Below are 12,265 nucleotides of genomic sequence, written 5' to 3'. Positions count from 1 at the left end.
GGGGTTCATTGTGGGAGAAAATAAAAGACATAAATAAAACACAAATAAATGAACAAAAATATAAATAAAATGCACATAATTATACATATAAATATAAATGAAAGACAGACCCAAATATATGGAAAAGGAAATGTGTATTGAGGTAAGAAAAGTGAATAAAAAAGGAATAAAAATTGACTTTTGCCTATGCTCACACACATCTTACTTAGATTCAGAAAATGGTTTTGAATTTAAAACTTTAATGTTTTTTTCAGACTTACCCTGAGGTTTTTAGGTGCTCTAAAATTGAAATATGTGGTCAGTTTGTTTTTGGAAGCATTCAGCTCTACTAAATAAGGCATGTGACTGACACAGGAAAGATCTGGAAAAGAAACAAAATGTCAAATGCTGGGCCTGAATGCAAAGATCATCCCAGCAAAATGTGATAATTACATCCTGCAGCAATTAAGAGTTAATTTGGAGCTGCACGTTCAGAAGGTGATGCCTGAAATGCAGAAATCAGAGATATTAACATCTTCTCCTAGAAGGGGAAAAAAAAGTTTTATAAACCACAAAGAATAAATATCCAAGTCAGACATTTAGTTTCATTATGCCAGCTGACTTGCCTCAAAGCAAGAATTTATTTTTATATTTTTAGATATTATTAACATAATATAATAATATATTAATATAATATATCATTAATATAGTGTAATATATATATTAGATATAATAGTGTAATAATATGTTAGATATTATTATATTGTTATATCATATTATTACATATATAATATATACATATATATTATAGATGTAATAATATAATAATATTTAATATATAATAATATAATAATATCTTAATATATGTAATATAATATACTATTAATATACTATAATATAATATATAAAATATTATATTGTATATATAATATGATATATAATGTATTATATGATAGAATATAGATTTTATATGCAATTTTTATATTCTTATGTATTTTTATACATGTTTTATTTTTTATATATTATTTTTATCTCCACCTCTAGAATGACAGATTGACTCTGGCCTGAGTTATCAATTAGTGGAGCAAAGCATTTAGGCCAGGACTGAGGAGTAAATGAGTGGTTGCTATGGAAAAGTCCCTGCTCTGTTCATGTCTGGCCTCCACAGAAAAAATTAAAATCTTATTAAAATGAGCAGGGAGAGGAGCTGCTTCACAAAAGTGCTGCTATTCTTGGACTCCAGCTCCTCCAGTGAAAGGATCTTGAGAGAAATAATGTGGCTGCCCCAGCACAGCTTATTCCACTTGATGTTAAATTAAAAAACAATATAGAGAGTGGGAAGGAGCAGCTGGTGGAGCTCATCCCAGCCTCCATTGGGCACCTTTCTAAATGTAAAAAATGTAATTTTTTTGACCTTTCCACCCATGGAAAACCCTGACAAGGGAAAACTCAAGGCTGGCAGAACCAAACCAAGCATAAGTTGAATATTCTGCCACCTGCACGTGTCAAACCCCCAACTTTGTCACAGTCACATTTTCTGGAAAAATCCTCTTTGCCCAGGATTTTGTTCCTGGGAAGCTGAGAAGCCTCAGAGAAAAAAGGAAAACAATATGATCTGATTTGCTTCTCCTGTGTTTTGCTGCTTTGGAAGGTGGTTGGAGATTGTTTACCCACAGGTGATTGTTTCATTGGTTTCATGGGAATTGTTTTAATTAATGACCAATCAATGCCAGGCTGTGTCAGGACCCTGGAAGGAGTCACAAGTTTTCATTTTTATCTTTTTAGCCTTCTGTCTGTATCCTTTCTGTATTCTTTAGTATAACATAACATAACATAATAGAATATAATATAATATAACATAACATAATGTAATATAATAGAATATAATATAGTATAGTACAACATAGTATAATATAATGTAATATAATGTATTATATTACATTATATGACATTAATATAATGTAATTATGTATTAATATATGTCATTATATATTATATATTGTATAAAATATAAAATTATCTAATTATATCTATTACATAATTCTATATAACTTAATTATATAATATATATAATTATATAATTTTATATAATACATTTTAATGTAATATAATGTAGTATAGTGTAATGTAATATAATGTGATATTATGTAATAAATGTAATATAACATAACATAACATAACATAACATAACATAACATAACATTATATTATATTATATTATATTATATTATATTATATTATATTAGCCTTCTAAGAACATGGACTCAGATTCATAATTTCCTTCCTGCCACACCATTTCACCTTGCTATCTGCTGGAGTTTTATCTCTGGGTGATAAACTGAGAGTTTGAGCTCCATGTTCCCACTATAAACATGTGCTGCTCCGAATGGGCCATGGAGATTTTGGGCGAATTTTCATTATTACCTTTTAGCCTTCTGTCTCTATCCTTTCTCTATTCTTTAGTATAGTTTAGTTTAGCATAATATAATGTAATAAAACATAATATAATGTAATGTAATATACTATAACATGGTATAATGTAATATAATGTATTATATCACATTATATTACATTAATATAATGTAATTATGTATTAATATATGTAATTATGTATTAATATATGTAATTATATAATGTATATTATATAAAATATCTTATAAATTATCTAATTATATATATTATATAATTATATATAATTTAGTTATATAATGTATATAGATAATGTAATATAATACAATGTAATGTAAAATATGATATGATATGATATTATATTATATTATATTATAATCATTTATAATATAATATAATATTAATAATATATAATATAATATAATTATATAATACATAATAATCATAATCATAATATAATATAATTATAATATATTATATTATATTATAAATTATGAACCTGGCTCCTTGTTCTCAGAAGGATTAATATAATATAATATAATATAATATAATATAATATAATATAATATAATATAATATAATATAATATAATATAATATAATAATCCTTCTGAGAACAAGGAGCCAGGTTCATCATTCCTTCCTGCCATGGGGCACCCTAAAAATGCCCCAGCCTTTCACCTTGCTACCTACTGGGACTTTATCTCCTGGTGATAAACTGAGAGTTTGAGCTCCATGTTCCCACTATAAACATGTGCTGCTCTTAATGGGCCGTGGAGATTTTGGGCATTTTGGAGGAGATCAAGGCTCTGTGCAATGTTGGCCACCATTAAAATGTCAGCCAGGCTTTGTGACACTAAAACTCCGTGCTCCAGTGAATTTCTCATCTGAAACAGCTGCACCAGCCAGGAATTTGTAGTTTATTTACTCCATACCATTAATTTTATTGGAGGAAAGCTCCATTTTCTGCAGGTGAATGTATCCAGAGAGAATGCTGATGTCACTCAGCCCACGACCCTGGAAAAAGGAAAGGATTTTAACCACAATTTTAATAACTGGTTAATAACTCAGCTCCCTCAAAGTCCCTCCAGCTGCAGCAGGACAAGGTGACATCTACAGAAAGTGATGTTGAGAAGCCAGAAATGGAGAAAATGCCAAAAAAAAAAGACTTTAAAACAACACAACCACTTCAACTTCCCAAATGCAGCATTTCAAGGTGATTTACACATTGCTCTACTTCTTTTCCTCCAGCTGACTGAAGGAGGAAGATACATTTTTCACAACTAAGGACTGGATAAGGAAAAAATAAAATAAAATAAAAAAGCAACAATAACCATAATCATCATATAATATAAATATAATACTATATAATATATTATAACATGTAATATATATTATAATATATTATCATATAATTATAATACTTTAATATAATATAATCTAAATATATTATTATATAATAAAATATAATAATTATTATAATAAAAATAAAAAATATAATAAAATAATAATAATAATAAATAAAAATTAAAAAATCTCAGTGCTGATGCTACTACATTAAAAGAAAAAACAAATCTCCACTCTGGCAGTCAGCAGGAGCCACTCTGAATCTTATCAAAAACCCTGCACATGAAACAGGCATTGACAAAAATCTGCCTCTTGACATCTTGCTTTTTAACAAAGCCTTTTTTCCCAACTATTTACTGTTGAAAAAAAGGCAAATAATATTATATATAATATATATTTCTATTTCTATATATAATTTATTTTTTATATTTTTATCTCTATTTTATATATATTATATATATTATATATTTCTATTTTTAGATCTAATTTATTTTTTATATTTTTATCTCTATTTTATATATATTATATGTAATTTCTATTTCTATTTTTATTTCTAATTTATTTTTTATATTTTTATCTCTATCTTATATATATTATATATAATTTATATTTCTATTTTACATATAATTTTAAAATATTTTATCTCTATCTTATATATATTATATATAATTTATATTTCTATTTATACATATATCTTTTATATTTTTATCTCTATTTTATATATAATTTTATATATACTATATATTTATATTTTTGTATAGAATTTATGTTTTCTATTTCTAGATATTTTTACTTTTATATTTTTAGATATTATTTTTATGTCCAAAAAAAGGGGAATATTTGTGCAGAAAAGCCCCTTAAACTGATGTTTTTTAGCTTGTACTCACTGGCAGTGACAGATGAAGATAAACGTACTCGGTCCCACGGGCTGAGCGGCCGAAGGTGTGGAGCCCCTCAGCTGCAATGTCTTCATCCAACACCCCCTCCAAGTGATCCTAAAAACACCAGGAAAAGGGAAAAAATGGATTTAGGGGAGATTCATGAGGGGAAATCCCACCCTTGGGAGAAGCCAGAGGCTGCTGGGGTTCAGGTGGGAACAGGGCTGATAAAGGTCCTCTGTCACTGACATATTTGATGAAAAATTCCTTTTGCCAGGATTTCTTCTCCTGGGAAGCTGGGAAGCTTCAGCTTCTCCATGTTTTGCTGCTTTGGAATGTGATTTGGAGAATTGTGAATGCATTTGGAGCATGTGAATTGTTTTTCATTCATGACCAATCCCAGTCCAGCTGTTTTGGACTCTCTGGTCTGTCACAAGATTTTATTATTCATTCTTTTCTAGCCTTCTGATGAAATCCTTTTGCTATAGTTTAGTGTAGTTTTAGTGTACCATTTTCTTTTAATATAATATATATCATAAAATAATAAATCAGCCTTCTGAAACGTGGAGTCGAGATTCTCATCTCTTCCCTCATCTGTGTCATTGTCATATTTTCTGGAAAAATCCCTTTGCCAGGATTCTTCTCCTGGGAAGCTGAGAACCTCAAAAATAAAAAAGGAAAACAACATTATCTCATTTTTCTCTCCTGTTTTTTGCTGCTTTGGAATGTGCTTGGACATTGTTGGATACTTTGGAGAAACAGAGCTGTGAAAGATGCATTGCAGTGGGACCCACCAGGGGTAATTTTAGATTATTGACTTTAAGGTATTTACAGCATGGTGTGGCTAAAGCTGACAGACCAAGAAACACTTATAATATCTTGTAATTAAGAAATAATTGGCTTCTGATTGTGATGTATGAATTATAACACCTGTATTGTCTCACCCTGCACATGAGACTGCAAATGGAATAAAAGTTTTTAAAACATCTCTCAGTCGCCCACCTCTGGGTCAGAAAATAGCTTAATGCAACAGGGACCACCAAGATAAAGAACAGAAAAATTTCATTATAGCGCCTGCATGTCATAGCAAGGGAGAGCACAGAATAATTTCCACAAGGCAAAATACGAGGTGATATTTTGTGGTGTTGGGATTTAAATCCCAGCAGGGCAGGGAGAGAAAATTCCCACGTGTCCATGGGGCTTCTTGAAGCTCAGGGCTGGGAATTTAGGCAGGAAATTTGGTTAATTTGGCCATACATGTGCCAGTTTATCCTTAATCTTATATGGCCAGGAGCACTTGGCGGTGCTGGGTTAAAGGCTGGAATTGACAATTTTCAAAGTTTTTTTTTTTTCCCAATCTAATTTATTTTGAGAGAGAGAAAGGACAAATCCAGGAGGACTCCGGACACCACGGCGACGGGAGGGACCTTAAAAAAAGCAGAAATTAGAGGTGCTGCCCTTCTTCCCCCAAAATCCACACCGAGGAGGGAAAGAGCAGTTCCCTCCCATACACACACCCCTCCCCAGGGAGCCCTGGGCTGAACCTCTGAGCGCTCCGACTCTTCCTCCTCGCCCTTCTCCTCCTGCTCATCCTCGCCCCCGGGCCGGGGCCGCTTCTCGGGGAACCCCTCGGCGAGGGGCTGCGACGGCTCGTCAGGAGGGGGGAGCGGCTCCCCGAGGCTGCCTTCTGGGCCGTTCTCCTCGCCGCCCGCCATGAGCTGTGATAAGGAGGGAGGAGACGGACGGGACTCCGCTATCGGCGCCCTCCCTGCTCCGACCAGGCCGCCGCCATTTGTTTACACGTTGCCATGGAGACGGGAAGAGCCGGTGATTGGCGCCAACCGCCCCGCCAGCCAATAGGAGCGCAGAGCGTGCAGCGGGGCACCTTGGGAATTGTAGTTCGCGGCTCTGAGGCAGCCACAGGCCTCGCTCCCGCCTCGAGCGCGCAACAACTTAAAAACGTTATTGTGAAAAATGCCTATTTTACGATTGGCTTTTGGCAAATATTCAAATGAATATTATATGTGTTGTGTTAGAAAGTGATGCTGTATTAATTTTCTTAAGTAGTGTGTTAAATATAGTTTAAGGTTATAACAAATTGTTAAAATAGAAACTATGCTATGTAGGATACTTTTTTAAAGAAAGGATTCGAAGTGAGATAGCAGCCACAGGACACCTGAATCTTTCAGAGAAAAAGAATTTATTGCTCCATTATCAGGAGAAATGAACTTCTTCCTGCCTACATAGCATAGTTTCTATTTTAACCTTATGTTATAACCTAAAACGATATTTAACACATTACCTAAGAAAATTAATACAGCATCACTTTCTAACACAACACATATAATATTCATTTGAATATTTGCCAAAAGCCAATCGTAAAATAGGCATTTTTCACACATCCCATTGGGAAGGGCCAAAAATAGCACAAAAGAGGGATTTCAGGGCAAAAAGATTGAATGGGAAAACACTTCTTGTTAGGGATGAGTAAATGGCTGGGTCTCTTCACCTGCATGAAGGGGTGACTTTAAGTGAGTTTTGTGCCTCCAATTGCACTGATACAGACCTGGGAATATTAATTTTATATATATATATATATATATATATATATATATGTTTGTGTGTGTGTGTATGTATAGACACACGCACACAGATAAATAAAAATATAGATTAGATTTCTGTTGTTATACATTCTTTCACAACACACCATTACTGCTCCATAGTTGGTGAAATACTGTTTTTCCTTAAGAAAAAGGTACAATTTCAGAACTGATGGGTGGAAGAAAAAAAATCTATATAATTTTGCCAGATTTTTGGGAAATAATGAGAGATGAGACTGTCACAGCAGGGGAAAGCAAAATTACAGCTTTTGAGATATCTTTGTGTGTTGTCCTTTTTTTATATCACGTGTATCTTACAGACAGCAATCTGCTCCTAATACAAATTTGAAGTAAAGATGCTAAAGATATTTGAGGTTTTGGGTCTAATATTCACTTTTCTTTTTTTTTTTTTTTTACATTGCAGAATGGGGTAAACTGAGAATGAAAAGGCAGAAAATAAAGGGGAAAAGGAGGAGGAGATGTCTCCAAATACAAATCCCTGCAAGATAAACATGGGGAAAGAACTTATCCATGTGGTTAAACAATTTAATATCGGGGATGGGGTTATTGCAGTGAATTTCCATTGTTGGTAAAGTGACATCTCATCTTTGAATGAGGTGATTATTGCTAAGAAAAAAATGAAAAGGGAGATATAAAAACTCCTTATGGACATTGCTCGCTGACTTTTATCTCTGTGCTTCAGGGAAACATTATGATAAGTGCAATAAAGCCACCCCAAATTACCTCCTTTTATTATCTCTCTGCTCATAAATGTTCAAACCCTTAATGGGATTTATTCCTTCTCCACTGAGCAGCCCCCGGCAGTGGAGAGCTCAGAAAGGACAGAAAGCCCTGCAAGGGAAGGGGAGCCCTGTCTGGGGCTGGGGAGCGATGCCTTGAGTTTTAGCTTTCCTATTTTCCAGATTCTGCATTGGTGTGTGACTCTGAACTCCATATAAAGTGTCAGCAAGTTCTCCTCACAGCTCAGTCACACAGAGCAATCCTTTTCCAGCCCCAGAACCAAGGACAGCTTGGGTTTTGGGCAGCTTCAGGCCCAAAAAAGTGCAAACAACAGCAAATTGAGGAGAGCAATCTGAGAGGATGGGACTGCATAACCTGGAGCTGGAATTGGACAATTAACCCCAATATGGAAATGGACCAAAACTTATAAAAGTGTGAAAACTCGTGATTCAGAGTCCATCTTGGGTTCATCCATGGCTGGGCTCTTGCACTGCCCAAGCTGTATCCTGTGAAGATCTTTAATAAATCCTCACTTTATTCCTTTAACTCTCTCTTGGTTTGAACAGACAGGTGTCTGCTAAGGAAGGCAGAAACCTCTTTTGAAATGGAAAATGTAAACCCACTCTCCCTGAATTATTTTAATTTTGAAATTAAGGGGCTCTCAGGCAAAGATATGGGAATGGGAATAACAGTCCTTAACTAGGAAAATTAAAAATACAAATGCAATAGTACAAACAAAAAGAGAAAAAACTACTGCTAGAGCAGTCCCTGCCCCCTGTGTGTCAGGGGGTGGCACAGCCCCATCCCATGGGGGCTCAGCCCTCCTGCAGTGCCAGCTGTGGCTCTGCTGGAGCAGGGATCCTGCACAAGGGGGGAGTTTTCCTCTGCAGCTCCAGGGCTGCTGGAGATGGGCCTGGGCTCCCTCTGGCAATGCAGGGCAGCAGAAGCTGCTCCTCTGGCAATGCACTGGGCAAAGGCTGCTGTGCTGTCCCAGCACCTCAGATTGGATCCAGGTAGGAATGCTTGGCTCCTCCCCTGGGCGCAGCATCTCCCCATGGGATGATGGAATTGGATCAGGGAAACTCAATGAACAGAAGAGATCTTTTTTGAAAGGAGGATTGGGTGTGGAAGAGATAAAGAAAACTGTCCCACCTGGTTTTAGCAGGTGGCCCCATGAACAGAGAGAACTGCCCCAGCTCTGACACATGGGGATAGAACACACAGCCCCTGCCACATCCTGCATTTGTAACCTCAGACAAGCTCTGTGTAGCCTCTGTTCCAGGCATCAGGAGGCTTTGGGGCTTGCTGTGACCCAGGAGAACAGCTCTGGATCAGCAGAGCGGCAAAGCCACGCAGGAGCTGCTCGAGGGCAGTGATGTTTTGCTCCCTGTTGTGCTGCTGGGGCTGTTCCAAGCATTTGTGATCTCCAGGATGTTCTCCTTGCCAAACCCCCCTGTTTCGCAGCCCACATCTGTGGGTTTTGCCTTCTGCAAACTGCAGGGTCATCATCCCCTGCTTCCCTCCTGCACACAGGGAATTGGGTCACTCCCACAGGAGATGGGGCTGATGGCAATGCCTTGAGAATCTGAGCTAGAGCAGAGGCTGGGCAGAGTCACAGAATAAAGCAGGGATTTATGGAAAGCATCTCCTCCATGGATGCACCTTGGGCAGCACAAGAGCCCAGCCAGGGCTGCACCCAAGATGAACCAAAATGGCCCCAAAATGCACCAGCGCTCCCGGGGTCTCTCCCTGGGATCAGTTCTGCTCCATTTGCATCTTGCAGTTCATTGTCCCATCCCAGCTTCAGCCCCTGCAGTCCCACCCTGCTTGTTTTTCTCTCTCCAGCCCACGGGGTTTGTGCTCCTGGGCTGAGATTTGGGTCATTTGTTGTGGTATTTGCTGGGTCCCCAGGATGAAGGAGGAAATGATGAATCTGACTCCATGTTCTCAGAAAGCTAATTTATTATTTTATGATGCTATATTATATTAAAGAATGCTATAATAAACTATACTAAAGAATACAGAAAGTAATGAAAAACTCGTGACTCCTTCCAGAGTACTGACACAGCCTGACTGTGATTGGTCATTAAGTCAAAACAATTCCCATGAAACCAATGAAACAATCACCTGTTGGATAAACAATCTCCAACCACATTCCAAAGCAGCAAAACACAGGAGAAGCAAATGAGATAATATTGTTTTCCTTTTCCTCTGAGGCTTCTCAGCTTCCCAGGAGAAGAAATCCTGGGCAAAGGGATTTTTCAGAAAATATGAATGTGACAATTTGTCCTTGGTGCCCAGCTGGAGCAGGAATTGTTTTGTCTCCCTGCTCTGTGCAGAGAGCTCATCATCCCATAATATGAAGCTCAACCCACAGACTAAAGCAGCTCAGAATGTGAAAAATATAAAAGCTGAACTCTGAGGCATCAGTAGGACACAGGTGGTGAGATGTTTCCCCAAATATTCCATCTTATTTTGAATTCCAAACACTGCTTGGCTCCGGTGTGAAATGTTCCCCAAACTCTCCTGGCTCTGTAACAGCAAACACCAAATGACCATTAAAACAACCCCAAAACCCAGAGCTGGAGCTGTAAATCTGCAGTTGTTGTCCTCATAAAACCTCCCCACTCTTGACAGAGGGAGCACTTCCCACTCAGGAGTGCTAACGGCAAACGCTGGCCCTGCTCCCTCGCCCTGACGGTGCCTGGGTGCCGCGGGATGAGCTGAGGCAGCTCATGGCCAAACCCATTTCATGCTGCAGCTCAGCGGAGGAAATTACAAACACCGAAGGGAAAGGCCCAAACAGGCCAATTTTCTCCCCTGATTGCCGCTGCGCCTCAGCTTAGCAAAGTAAATAATGAACACCGATGCAATGAACTTCCCAGGAAATGGCTCCCGATGAGCTTTGCACAGGTCATCCAAAAGCAAATTTAATGATTAGATGCTGGCCGCAGCCACCTCGGGTTTTTTTTTTTTGTTCCTGCCTCAGTGGTTAGATCCAATCAGCAAAGGTAAGAATGGAAAATAAAGTTAAACACCTCATTTCTCAGCATGCTCCCTGCTCAGTGCAAAAGCCAGAGCTTGATCTGCTGGGCACAGGCAGTTCCAGCTTGGGTTAGGATGGAATCCCAATTTCCCAGCCAGGAATGAAAGAGCAAGGCCAGCCCACCAAGGGTCGTGTCCTGAAGAGTAATGTTTGGGTTCCCTGGATCTCAGCTTCCTTTGGAATTTATCATGTTTGGAGCACAGAGTCCTCAGGGCACCACATTCCCTGTTCTGCTCTCAGCCTTGGACATCCAGGCCTGGGTTGCTCCTGGGATACAACTGATGTGGAGCTTTAAAGTGTGGTGGGATGAATCCTTGGGGAATGAATTCCTGGGATTACAGCACAGGCAGCTTTGTGGCCAAGGTTCTGAAGTGGTGAGCGGTGTTTGTGTGTCCCGGGGATCCCAAAGCCTCAGGATGGGGGTGCAAGTGGCCATTTGTGGGATTGGCTGTGTCTCAGCTCTGCAAAATTACTCCTTTCCACTCCATTTGTGGGATTTGCTGTGTCTCAGCTCTGTAAAACGACTCCTTTCCATCCCACAGAGCTCCGAGCAATAGCAGTGACATTGCTGAAGTGTTAATTTCCTCTTGGGACCTCCTCCCTGTCTGAGGGCCGCCCCTCACTGCCATGCACCACATCCAGAACGAGATCTGTAATTATGGTTCATGCCAATAAAATAAAACTGCTGCAGCCAGAGACAAAGGAGCCTCAGTGGAAAGGCTCCCCAGCAAACCCCTCCAGCCAGAGCTGTCTGTGAATGGCCGGGGATGAGGCTGGGGGGATCCACACCTTGGTATCCATGGATGGGCTGTCCATCCATCCATCCATCCATCCATCCATCCATCCATCCATGGATCCATGGATCCATCCATCCATCTGTCCATCCATCCATCCATCCATCCATCCATGGATCCATCCATCCATCCATCCATCCATCCATCCATCCGTCCATCCATCCATCTGTCCATCCATCCATCATCCATCCATCCATCATCCATCCATCCATCCATCCATCCATCCATCCATCCATCCATCATCCATCCATCCATCCATCCATCCATCATCCATCCATCCATCCATCCATCCATCCATCCATCCATCCATCATCCATCCATCCATCCATCCATCCATCATCCATCATCCATCCATCCATCCATCATCCATCCATCCATCATCCATCCATCCATCCATCATCCATCCGTCCATCCATCCATCCATCCATCCATCCATCCATCCATCATCCATCCATCATCCATCATCCATCCA

General features: G+C 38.5%; 1 protein-coding gene across 1 annotated transcript in view; it reads right to left on the bottom strand.

The window, feature by feature from the left end:
- Nucleotides 1–6,344, bottom strand: part of LRGUK (leucine rich repeats and guanylate kinase domain containing) — a 57,996-nt gene extending 51,652 nt beyond the window's left edge. Inside the window, exons 1-4 of the mRNA XM_036401777.1 lie at nucleotides 6,157–6,344; nucleotides 4,622–4,729; nucleotides 3,323–3,404; nucleotides 261–361 (exon numbers count right to left, since the gene is read on the bottom strand). Of these exons, the coding sequence (XP_036257670.1) occupies nucleotides 261–361; nucleotides 3,323–3,404; nucleotides 4,622–4,729; nucleotides 6,157–6,327 (462 nt within the window). The 5' untranslated portion in view covers nucleotides 6,328–6,344. The remainder of the gene's footprint in view (nucleotides 1–260; nucleotides 362–3,322; nucleotides 3,405–4,621; nucleotides 4,730–6,156) is intronic.
- Between the last annotated feature and the right edge of the window lie 5,921 nt (nucleotides 6,345–12,265).

Source organism: Molothrus ater, chromosome 5, assembly GCF_012460135.2.
Source record: "Molothrus ater isolate BHLD 08-10-18 breed brown headed cowbird chromosome 5, BPBGC_Mater_1.1, whole genome shotgun sequence".
Taxonomy (NCBI): domain Eukaryota; kingdom Metazoa; phylum Chordata; class Aves; order Passeriformes; family Icteridae; genus Molothrus; species Molothrus ater.
This window is presented reverse-complemented; position numbering and strand designations above follow the sequence as displayed.